The 13,022-nt window shown below is 40.5% G+C and overlaps 1 protein-coding gene across 4 annotated transcripts in view; it reads left to right on the top strand.

Annotated features, from left to right (window-relative positions):
* Nucleotides 1-11,145, top strand: part of CLIP1 (CAP-Gly domain containing linker protein 1) — a 122,656-nt gene extending 111,511 nt beyond the window's left edge. For all 4 annotated transcript variants that reach the window (XM_081251932.1, XM_081251935.1, XM_081251934.1 and 1 more), the window contains 5 exons: nt 5,277-5,394; nt 5,474-5,624; nt 6,170-6,219; nt 8,529-8,653; nt 9,456-11,145. In XM_081251932.1, the coding sequence (XP_081108058.1) occupies nt 5,277-5,394; nt 5,474-5,624; nt 6,170-6,219; nt 8,529-8,653; nt 9,456-9,681 (670 nt within the window). In that variant the 3' untranslated portion in view covers nt 9,682-11,145. The remainder of the gene's footprint in view (nt 1-5,276; nt 5,395-5,473; nt 5,625-6,169; nt 6,220-8,528; nt 8,654-9,455) is intronic.
* The last annotated feature ends 1,877 nt before the right edge of the window (nt 11,146-13,022 follow it).

Below are 13,022 nucleotides of genomic sequence, written 5' to 3' on the forward strand. Positions count from 1 at the left end.
GTGTATACTGTTGCTAAGAACCACAGCCTGTACAGTGGTTTGCTGTAGAGTACATCACAACAGTGACAGGCGTTTTTGTCTTATTAATTACAAAAAAAAAAATAAACCTTTAGGAATAGTATAATGAAGAATTCTTCCATACCTCAATTAAAAAATAATAAGAAAATAAAATAGAAAAAAAAAAGAATTCCTTCATGGTCTTGCAGAGCATTTTATTCTTCCTTGTCAGAGCAGAGGAAGTCTCCCTTTCTGACCACTGACGCATGCGTTTATGCTGACATTGTCCCTCCTGCCAGTATGGCGGTTGCTTCAGAGTCGAGGGCTTTATTTAGCCCACAAAGATATTTGGGTTCCATAAGCTACATTCTAAAGGAAATTAGGCCTCAGTTCAGGGGTGCCTTCCTCCTTTCTTTTTTTAAGACATCCTTAGACTCATTCTTCTTTAAAGTGTCACATCAGAATGCATGTGTGTTTCATGACTGCCACACCCCTGGTCGGGCCAGGTGTTCGCCCAGTGCCTATGAGCTGTGGTGACTGGCCTGCCATGCCTTAACCTGGGGCCCAGGTACAAGCACAGCTCCACCCCTGGGGGCCTTGGGATATTTAATTTTCCATGAATAAGGCTTTGTTTCTTTAAAAAGAACCCCATGTATGCAGTTGTCAAGGGTATGTGAAAAAATTGATAGCACTTATTCCTGAGGCATTCTGACAAGGGAATGAATAAAAACAGGCTGGTGTGAGTACTGATGTAATCCCTTTGCATTTATGTAGCCCTCGTAATTCACAAATTTCTCATATCTCAAAACAAACGACTGAAATATATGGTGGGGCTTGCATTGAAAAATGATGAAACTAAAACCCCCAAAGTTAGGCAACTTGACCAAGAACTCAGATGCAGGCACAAGACCCAGGGCTTCAGATTTTTACAAGGGGTCTTTTCTCATTGTACATTTATTATTTATTTATTTTTACTTTTTAATCTTTTTTAAAAATAAAGATGCTATTGCTTTGTTAGTCCTTTTCATGTGACTTTGACTAAATTACATGCCTCTCAAAATGTGATTAGACATGTGACTTTTTTCACGGCTTAAAAAGATAGAACAAATTTGGGTACTTGTCCATTCCTCTCTTCTTATTTCACCCTGCTCCCATTTTTAGGTCCTGGATAATTACTCTTTTAATCAATAAATGCAGATAAAGATTATTTTTCTGGGAGTTTAAAATGTTAAAACTTAGTTTCTTATATTTAGAACTGTTTTTTAATCAAATTGTTAATTAATCCTCATGGAAAGTTATGTCTCTCAGAAATCTGAATGGCAAATATATTTTAGCTAATATTTTGGGGGCCTTAAATGCCTTCTGAAAGTCAGTTTTGTAAAGGATTCGTATGTAGGTCTATGTGGGTAATAGTTAAGTACCTGTAGCATAGAGTACTAAAAAGAAGTGGATACTTTCTTAATTTAAGAATCTGGAAAGTACTTAAATCATGAAGATACTTGAAATGTGGTGGTTCATGCAAGAACCGAGATCTTAGCCAACAGTTTAATTTAGAGGTGAGAACTGAACATACACAGTCAACATAGTATATGATTGCTTCATTCAAACTCTGTTGTTCATTCTGTTGAAGTGCAGTACTTACTCCTGATGTAGGGTGAAACTCCTTATCGTTAAGAAATTAGTATCACCCTTTTGTACTTGCTCTGCCTTTTTGCTATCTAGCATCGAATTGCAAGCAACACGTAGCATAAGTTTTTCTCTTCACTTAAAAATGTAATCATTTCTTTGGGAAAGTGGTCTCCAAGTTAGGCAAACCTCCTTCAGAGCAGGTTCCAACACGTGTAGTAGATAAAGCAGAGCCAACTTGAGCGCTCTAATTGATGGAAGTAGAGACGTGTGTCCCTCTGGCCAGAGAGCCTACAGCAGAGTTGGGAACCTGTTTGGCTCCCCTCCCTTCTCCAGGCTTTTTGATGTCCTAGAAGGAACTCCAGAGCCATCATCTTAGCTATGGACTTGTTGAGTCAGGATTAATTCTGTGGGTGTCAAGGCAAGATGCCTGTCAGGAAGGAAAACTGGCCGATGGTCCCTGTCCACCAGTTCTGAAGAGGTCACTGCCACTGCAGCTCATTCGGCTCACTGTGGGTTGCTAACCGTCTGACTGTCTCCAAGCTTGCGCTACTGACCAATGCTCATTTCACCCCTCTCTTTTCCCTTTCCTACTCTTGCTTCCTTTGCTATATCTGTGTGTCTTTAATGGTAAGACTAAAGAAAGTCTATCCACGTTATAATAAATAAATTTCATATACTTTTAGTCAACAGAATTGTTGTATATATTTTTTGGCTGCCTTTGTCCCTCTGTGTCTTGCTTTTGTTTGGTAAAATATTCTCAGCAGTCTATACATACACACACATGCACACATACCTTTTTTATATGTATATACAGCACAGAACTTCAGTGCAAATTGAGTTCTCCTTACTGCATTTGCAGTTCTCTTCATGTTCCTAATATTTGGTTCTTGTTATCTTGCATTTTTAAAGCTTGCCCAGTAACACTTTAAGGTATTTGCTTCATTACTGGAATTTCTTTCTTATGTAAGTAGTAAGGAAAGAATCTGGGTAATATGTTCCCTTGGGGGAAAGACTTCTGGCCCCTCTAACCCGTCTTTCATGTTAGGTTTATCTTCCCTTCTTGATACTTTCAGTAACGCCAAGTCACTGGGGCCAGCGTGGCTTTAAAGTAACACAGGCCTTACTGTCAGTGCGATGTGTGACTCAGGTGTCAGTAATGCTGGCATACATGGTTTAATTTAGCCCCTCTTGGTTTGCACGGTGGGATTTGGGCTTAGAAATCACCTAAGATGCTAACATTGAAGACCTGTCACAAAGGTGAGCTGCCAAGGTCTATCCGTCCCTTCATTTGGTGTACAAATCACAAGTCAGATCCCTGTTTTAACCATGCATCTTTGGACAACTTTTGTTTGAGAAACATCCGCTTGCCATCTTCTTAGAAAGCAGCCTCACTTAGAGGGTGGACGTATGTGGTGATAAGCAAAGGTACCTGCTCCTGTTTTCTTCTGCCGGCTGATGCCGGCCTCAGCCCTCCCTAACACAAAGCACCTGTGAGAGCTTGACTAACTAGAGTCCTGATTACAGAAGAATCTAAATCCGTTAACCCCCAAATCCTGGTATTTCTCAGTAAAAACATTTAAAATCACATCTTTCAAATTTGAGTTGGATTTACAAGTGAATCTCTTGAAACGGTTTTTATAATAGAGTGAACTACCAAATAAGTTTAATGGAAACTTAAAGAGCCCAAAAGTTATTGAATGTTTGGATAAAATCAGATATTTACTTCCCAGGTGGAAAAAATGCCTGTGTACATTCCTTTCACTTAAATCTTTGGGGTTTTGTTTGTTTGTTTTTGTTGTTGTTGTTTTTACTTAAACAGGATCCTGTTTCCTAGCGAGGTGTTATGCAGTTAGTAATTTAACAGCACCAAGTGTTCATATAATGCTTGGGTGTTGAATTCAAGACATTTTCTGTAAGTCTCAGATTCTTTTCTTACTACTTATTCTGGGGTGTAAGTGTAAGCCACACAATGAGATAAGTACAACACTTATATTTTTCATCTTTGTGTAGAATAGAATTTCAATTTACCATAAACCATGAGAATTCTGTAATTCGTGTGCCGGATATCTTGGGTCTCACTAACCAGACATACATTCTGCCATTTCTAACCTGGGCCTCAGTTTCCAATCCCTTCAGTTGGTTCGAAGACAAACTGAACCACTACATGCTCTGCATTCACCCAGCTACTTCTCATAGAACCGGGAGTAATTCGGTTTGTTGTGGTTTAAGCCATGAACTTATCTACGTGGATGCAAATGAGTAGGTTGTATGGCCTGAGGGCCGGCCAGGAAATTTTTCTCCAGTTGTGTTTTCCCCAAATATTTTTGTGATACAAGGTCTTTTTTCCTCTTGTTTCACACTGCATGTCATTTTTTAAAAACTTCTTATTTCAAAATCTGAGGTTTCCAGAAGAGCTGCAAAGGTCGTACCTGGAGGTCCCACATTCCCTTCACCCAGCTTCCCCTCACGGGCACATCTTACATCCCCTGGTCCTTTGATCCAAACTGAGAGAGTAACATTGGTCCAGTACTCTTAGCCAGACTCTAGACGTTGTTCAGATTTCCCCAATTTTTCCTTTCATGTCTTTTTTTCTCTCCCAGGATCCAGTCTAGGAGACCACAGTGCATTTAGTTGTCCCATCTGTGACAGCTCCTCAGTCTTTCCTTGGCTTTTGTGACCTTGGCACGTTTGAATTTTCACCACAAAAATTTAAATACACTCACACATTTATAAACACATAGTAGCCTGCCCTCTGGGGTTGTCTCTATTGTGTCTTGCCCTCTTCCCCTGTCTTCCCTTCATCTTTCCCTTTCTTTTCCTACTCCCCTGACTCCAAGATAAATGTTCTCCTCTCCTGGAAAGCCCGGTCCCCGTCCCTGTGCTGATAACCAAATGCTGGGTCGGCCTGAGAACATACATCCCGTGTGCTGACCTTCTCCCTCCAGATGCCCCTTGGCTTCCATTCCACACCTGGAAATCCATCCTCACATTTCCGTGCTAGCCTTTATGTCATTACCTTTGATTTCTATGAGCAACTTAATGTCTGTCCTCTTCAGAGTCTCTGGACGAAAAGTAATCATCCTTCCGTTTGAATAGTGGTAATAATCTCTGCTACTGTTTTGGCCCAGAAGATCTCCAAAACACACTCTTGGAACTTGCTGAAAGTTACTGAAATTAGTGAGAACCAATCGATACTTCCAGCATAAAACTGCTCTGCATGACATCTGTATAATCGCTTTGCATGTGTGTATTTTAATTGTTGTTATTGCTTGGTAATGATTTATTCAAGAAGTAACAGAATTCATCTGGGGGGGTTAGATTTTTAAAGTAATTCTTTGGGGGTGCAACAGTCTTGTTTTTTAATTCTGCGTCTTCCAAAGTTATTAACTTGTTTCTTTAAATTCAAACGGATACAATGATATGCAGATTCTGGCATGTCTCTGCATAGGTAAACTTTTTCTCCCCTCACAGTAAGTAAAATTTCAAGTGACATTCTGCAAGCATAATAGCCTTAACCCCCTGTAAAACTTCCCCGTGATACTTTATCCCTGTATATTAGCTAAAGTTAATTGCGCGTTTGTTCTAGGACAGTTGTACACTGACCGCTCTCTCGGTTGATTTCTGGAATTTTTAACTCTTTGGTCTTTTAGAGAATCCAAGCTAATAAAAGACGCAGATGAAGAAAAAGCTTCCTTGCAGAAATCCATCAGTATTACTAGTGCCTTACTCACAGAAAAGGATGCCGAGCTGGAAAAGCTGAGGAATGAGGTATAGAGTACCACCTCGGGGACCCTGGCGGTACCCGTCTGTGTTCCGAGCGGAAGCTAAGCCAAGCCGTGTGTTTCAGGTCACGGCGCTCAGGGGAGAGAACGCCTCCGCCAAGTCCTTGCGCGCAGTCGTTCAGTCTCTAGAGTCCGACAAGGCGAAGCTTGAGCTCAAGGTAAAGAACTTGGAGCTTCAACTCAAAGAAAACAAGAGGCAGCTCAGCACCTCGTCAGGTAAAATGGCCACGTGCTTCCTCCCGACACCGCTGCTTCCCGCGGACGCGGGGTTCGTGGCGGTCGCGCCCATTGTAGGCGGCTGCCGCGCCGCGCCGCGCCGACGGGGCCGCTCTCTGCCGGGCCCGCCCGCCTGTAGTCGGATGAGGCCCCACGCAGAGGGGCGCGCCTGCCGGTTCCCACTTCCGGACCTTCCCCTGGTCCTGAGCATCGGCAGGAGTTTATATAAGACAGTGGGTGATAGCTGCCACCCCAGCAGCAGCCGCGGCTTCTGCAGGTGCCCTGCCGGGGAGGAGGAAGTGATGGCCGTGACCGTGACCGGCGTTCCTCCCTGCAGTGGGCCGGCCTGAGAGAGGATGACCGTTGTCCGAGGGGTCCAGAGAGGAGACAGGAACTTCAAACGTGTTCTCAGAGAGGCGCATGTGGGGATTCCACATGAGAATGCGTTTCTAACACTGGCCCTTTCAATGCAGTAACAAGGAAATAAGATTGCAATTTTTTTAAAAATCGCCCCTCCACTTTTTTTTTTTTTTTTTTAATATAAGGTAATACTGATACTCAGGCAGAAGAGGATGAAAGAGCCCAGGAGAGTCAGGTAATATTCCTTCCTTTTGCTTTGCTTACTTGCTATTTTTAAAAAATCATTTAATCTTTTGAATAGGTAATGTATTCATATGTTCTAAACATTAAACAACGTTAAAAATACGTACAGTAAAAAAAAAAAAAAAAATCTCCCTCCAAACACCATCTCTCTCCTGCTCAGTTCCCAACCCCCCAAACAGGTAATCAGGGTTATTAATGTCTTTTTTATTTTTTGAGATTTTTTTAAAGGTACATACAAGCTAAGACTAATAGTCTTTCCTCCTCCTTTTTTTTACACATATGGGGGCATATTACATAAACTGATCTGCACTTAGCTTTTTATAGATGTATACTATTCCATTATATGGGTGTACCATAATTTAATCAGGCCTTATTGGTTGACATGACATTTGGGATGTTTTCTGATCTTTTAGGTGTATCATAAACAATGCTATAATGAACTGTCTTGAACACCTATCATTTTACAGATATACTAATATTTCTTTAGGATAAATTCCTAGAAGTAGAATTGCTCCATAAAAGGTTCCTTCCTCATCTTTACCTTAAAAAGACAGGGCTCTTGAAAACTGTTTCCTAAAGCCAAAATTATCAAAATAGCCTTAGTTTTAAAAATGGTATTATATGGAGGCAAACTATTCTGTTTTTGGAAATGTATAGCCCACAAGCAACAAACATCTATTTTCAATTTTTATTATATATGTTGGACATACTTATCCCATTCAAAATTGAAAGGTATAAAAGCCTTCTTTCACTTTTAAATAAAAGAGAAACTCAGTACATTAGTGATTTGTTTTAGTTATGACATCTCCTTTGAAAGGCATGTAAGGATTCAACGCACAGCCTCATTTACCCTGAATAGCATTGTCTCTGCTTAGTTCGTATGTCTGAGGAGCACAAACTTAATTCACAATGTTTTCTCTTTCCCCCTTCCTTCCTGCTTCCGTTTGTTTCATCTGCCACTGCCAACGCTTTTCTTCCAATCAGCAAATGGTTTGTTTTATGTTTCCTAATTTGTGAGCACGTGTGTGTGTGTGTGTGTGTGTGTGTGGTTTCCCACTGTACTTACATCCATTTTGTGGCTTTTTCCCCCCTTTCTGATATGTATCTGCTAACAGGATAAAGTCTTAGAAAATACAGTTTGAGAAGTGCGATGAGATTCGGTGGGTCTTGCCTTCAATGGCAGAAGGGAGATTCTGCAGAGAATCAAAGCTAGTGATTTCTAGCTTTGTTTCATAATTGCCCCAGCAGGAGAAAAAGGCCAGATATTTCTTTAAAAAGTGGATATGTATGTATGAGTATGTACACACACACAGATGTATTTTTTAATACTGTAAAATGGGTTTTTTTCCCAATGGACATTTAGAGAAATGAGACCTTTGTATTTGTAGAAGAGGGAAGAAACTGATTTTTTTCTTTTCTTGGCTGCGCCATGCAGCATGTGGGATCTAGTTCCCTGAATGGGGATCGAACCCTCGCCCCTTGCATTGGAAGCGCAGAGTCTTAACCTACTGGACCGTCAGGGAAGTCCCGAAACTTACTGATTTTAAATTAAAGTGCCCTTGCTTTGCAAGGTTAGGACAAGAGCGTTTCCTCCCGGTGGGCAGTCATCTCGTTATCCCACTGCCCCAGTTCTGGGCCCAGGTGGCCTGAATGCTGCCCCTTCAGTGTGTGGCCACACCTCCTCAGGTGAAAGAGAGCTTAAGCCTTCTCTTTAAAACGCCTTCCTTGGGCTTCCCTGGTGGCTCAGTGGTTGAGAGTCTGCTTGCCAATGCAGGGGACATGGGTTCGTGCCCCGGTCAGGGAAGATCCCACATGCCGCGGAGCGGCTGGGCCCGTGAGCCATGGCTACTGAGCCTGCGTGTCCAGAGCCTGTGTTCCGCAACGGGAGAGGCCACAACAGTGAGAGGCCCGCATACTGCAAAACAACAACAAAAACACCCACCTTTTTCTCTAAAGACCCATTTACCATCCCACCATGACTAATAAGTGAGTGTTAAATCGTAGTTGGAGGAGAATTGCCATGAGTTTTTTTAAATCTACAGAACGTAAGAGTCCTGGCTTAGTTGTAGTTTAGTGTAACAAGTAACTGGTTACGCTTTCTGTACTGTGTGTGTGTGTGTGTGTGTGTGTGTGAGAACATAATCTAAAACACAGCTGGGTCACGGCTGCTGTGGGCCCCTGCGACTCCAGCATATACTCTGCAGCCACTGCCTGAGAGTGTACTTGTAGACTTCTTGATGCTCCAGCGAACACATTTAAGACATTTTACACATCTGCTTTTGTTTTTTCCTAAAAAATCAGATTGATTTCCTAAATTCAGTAATAGTGGACCTTCAGAGGAAGAATCAGGATCTCAAGATGAAGGTGGAGATGATGTCGGAAGCAGCCCTGAATGGGAACGGTGACGACATGAACAATTACGACAGGTATTTATTTCACGTCCAGCAATACTGAGCGGAACCTTAGTTCCATCTAAATAAATGTGTGTTTTTAAAGTTAGGTTCTCCAGACAGAGGACAAATATCGCATGATATCGCTTCTAGGTGGAATCTAAAAAAATGGTACAAATGGTACAAACAGAAATAGAGTTACAGATGTAGAAAACAAACTTAGAGTTACCAAGGGGTAAAGGCGGGGAGGGATAAATTGGGAGATTGGGATTGACATATACACACCACTATATGTAAAATAGATAACTAGTAAGAACCTACTGCATAGCACAGGGAACTGTACTCAATACTCTGTGGTGACGTATATGGGAAAAGAATCTAAAAAAGAGTGGAATTATGTATATGTATGGCTGATTCACTTTGCGTACAGCAGAAGGTAACACAACATTGTAAATCAACTATACTCCAATAAAAATTTTTTTAAAAGAATGTATATATGTGTAACTGAGTCACTCTGCTATACAGCAGAAATTAACAAAACGTAAATCAACTATACGTCATCAGTAAAATTAAAAAAAACAAAATTTAGGTTCTCCAGTGGATTGGAGAAACAATTGCTTTGTGGTTATTTGGCCATAAATTGACTTCCACAAATCTGGCAAGAGAGTGAAAATGGTTTGATGTGAACATTCAAAACGTGGACCGTAGTACTTAAGCACTTGAGGCTCCCAGACCTGGCCATAATTCCTGCTTATTTTTTGTTCATTACAAGTGATACTATCTCTTGAATTTCTTCTGATGGAGATGAGTTTCTGATTATGCACGTTAACATTTGTAGTGATGACCAGGAGAAACAGTCCAAGAAGAAACCTCGCCTCTTCTGTGACATATGTGACTGCTTTGATCTCCACGACACAGAGGATTGTCCTACCCAGGCACAGATGTCTGAGGACCCCCCCCATTCCACACACCACGGCAGTCGGAGCGAGGAACGCCCCTACTGTGAAATCTGTGAGATGTTCGGGCACTGGGCAACCAACTGCAATGACGACGAGACTTTCTGATGAAGCCTCACATCCAGAACTGGGCTTTCTCAGATGCACTAGCATTTAGGCAACTGACCACCAGCATTGTGTGTGCAGACTTCAGGATTTTTGACCCCCCCATCAACAAATCTAAGAAAATATTTTGATCTTCAACAAATCTCCCTTTTAGTCTCCCCTTATAAGTTTATCAGTTAGAATAATAAATAGGTGAGTTTTCACCTCTCATTTTATCTTCTTGATTTTTAAAAAGTATTAACAAGACATTGCACCAGATGCCATTACATTCATTGTCCCTAGGGAGACCTCAGAGAACGACTCCTACCCTCACAATACCTTATTTAAGTAACTTTAAATTATGCTGTTACTTTTCATATTTGCACTAAAATATTTCCAGGCTGCGTTTGTATATTTAGATGTTTTGGTTAAACTTTGACACTGGAATGAGTTGAAAAAATGTGCTACTTTGCATATTCATCTACTCATTTAAAGTATTTTATATTTAAAGAAATATCTGAGCTCTTTGCACTACCTGATGTCAGTAGTGCCTTTATTTCAGGCTTGATGATACTTAGGTGTGATTATAAAATCATGAAACAGGTAAAGGGAGGGGGAAGCCCCCAAACTGCTGTGGGGACATTTTATAATCTCTATGCTGCACCCACTTACTCTTCTATGGTGTTTTGTTTATTGGTTTTGCATAATTTCAGCTTCTATATATTATATGTATATATTTTTGTAAAATCTCTATTTTGGGAAAAAACATATACAATGTGTCTTTCTTTTCAGATTTTTACCTTTATGAAAAAGAAAACACTTAAAATGTTCATCAGGACCTAACGGACTAGGCCAGAAATAGCATCATGTGGCTTTGCAGCTCTTTGTTCTTTGTGTTTTCATTTTATTTCTTTTTCAGATGTAAATAACTGGGAGAATTTTCTCCAGATTTTTTTTCCTTCTCCAGCAGATATCCCCAGCAGTCAGTTAATTAGATAATAAGCCACTATAAAACACCTAAATTAACCAATCTACAATCTTTACACGTTTTTTTTTACTGTGTTTTTAGATGAATGTACGATGAGAAATTCAACATTAATAATTTTGGATTTTCTTATCACAAAAAATAAACTGAAGGACCTCAACCACAAGAAGTTTGTCAACCAGTTTGAATCTATTTATCTTCATTTGAATGTCTCCTAGAATATGTAAAAAGTAATAAATAAATGTATCTTCCATGAGACATGTATAATAACTTCTATAATTGTATATATGCCTTTGATGTATTTTCTTCTCAAGATTATCAACTATGTGTTTGACAAGTGAAAAATCTGTAGTCAGTTGAAATTTGGGGTTATAAACATTATAATAGGAACTGTTTCACAAACGATATGTAAAGCAATATTAAAATCTGAGCAAACAAGTGTTCTGTATCTACTTTAATAAATGGTTCTTTTTTGCCAGTGTAGTAAACTGGTATTATTCTCAGGTTTATTTGTCGTAATGTTTTTTCTTTAAGTGAGCGAGCACTAGAGACCCAAATAGCAATTTCTACTGCAGTCTGTTGATAAATTGCTTTTAAGAAATTATCTCAAAGCATTCTGTGACCCATTCAGCATAAGATAAATACCCAAGGTGGTTATCCATTGCTATGTCTCACTATATTACCTGACAGAAATGAAAGTGGCACCATGTAGTGCCCACTACCTATTACAGCATGAAGTTTGGAAGGAAACTCTGTGAAAGCTGTTGTGGTATTTTCCAAAATGATAACTGAACCAAGCAATCTGTTTTATGAGCTCTGACCCCCCCACAGGTAGATATTTCCAAAGCGGAGTTACCAGCTGAACATTATTTTGACCTAAAAATTACCCTGACAGTGGTCCTTGACTTCAGCATTGACCGAATTGATGAAAAGACTCAAAACTATGAACTACATTTGTTGTGGTGACCATTTCACAACATATACATATATCAAATCATTATGTTGTACACCTAAAATTAATATTAAATATCCATTATATCAATTAAAAATAACATTTTAAAAAGAAAAAATCTCTAACACTAAACAAGTCTGTGATATTTATAGGGCAACTGCGGTAGTATTGCAGCATCTCCAGTTGGGTCTTTACACAAATAAAACACCTCTGTTGATCATTTAGAACCCTGGTCCTGTTTGCAGAGGATCGTTTATCATCCTAGTCTTGCTCATTTGCACCCACGCATGCCTGAGAGTTCGCTAACCGTGGGCATTTTTACCTCTTACGTGGGTGTGCCCTCATTTACCAGTTCAGGACATGGCTTGCTGAGCTGAACATTTATTCTCACAGATGGTGCTGAAATAATACATGTTCTCAGCTGAGCAAAAAACCTGGGCAGGTGAGAAGAGTTTGTGATACAGGTTGAGAAGAGTCCCTGTGAAAATCGGGTGAGAACTAGGGCATGGAACAGTCTGCATGTGTGGAAACATGTTATTTTAAAATTAAATGTCTTTGATAGAGTCAAGAAGTTGAGAGTGGAAGTATGTAAATATGTATAGTTGATTACTGTATCATCTCCAAATTCCACTCTTTGTTTATTCATACTCCATGGTAATTGCTTAGCGAGTCCTTTCTTAGTAACAGTGTATAAAGGGTTGAAGGGAGCCAGGCAAGACCAGACATTTTCAAGCCCCTTTCACCAGATCCCAAATAGCCAATTTTACACCTCAAAGTACTGAAACGGATATATCTTCCTAATAAGTTATTTACTTAGCAATTATTAAATAACAGGCACCCTGCTAAGCCTTTTACATAAATCACACGATGTAAATTACATCCTGTTTCACCCTCGCAACTCACGAGGTAACATGCGAATTTTACCTAGATTCCACATCGGATAGTATTTGTGTGAAATAACATGTCGCATGAATGTCTACTAGGAAGAGCTGAACAGACAAGTCACTCAAGTTTCCCTCAGCCCTTAGCCATTTTTGTAGATTTTAGCCGACAGACCAAAAGGGCAAAGCGCAGGACCTTTTTGATTGCTATAAGTTAAAAGATTTTCCATTCAAGTTTAGCTTCGTTACCATTTTACAGCGAGTATGCTTGCTGCTAAGATGAAAGTCTCGGTTTTTAAACGGGACGAGTAGGATCCGGTCTCTGCCCTTAAACCCAATTCTCAGCGCCCAACTGAGGTGCCCTGGACTGAGGCGCGGTCTGGACGGGTCTGTCGGTCGTGGGGAGCCTCGGAACCCACGCAGTGGAAGAAAGAGGCGGGCGCTAGGGCCTGGGAAGAGAGCAGCAGACACCCGCCGATTCCGGTTTCCGGGTTTGGCTTGCTGTCAGCGGCCCTCGTCACGTGAACATGCCGTCACGTGACAGCGT

This window comes from Mesoplodon bidens, assembly GCF_964165515.1.
Source record: "Mesoplodon bidens genome assembly, chromosome: 13".
Lineage (NCBI taxonomy): Eukaryota > Metazoa > Chordata > Mammalia > Artiodactyla > Ziphiidae > Mesoplodon > Mesoplodon bidens.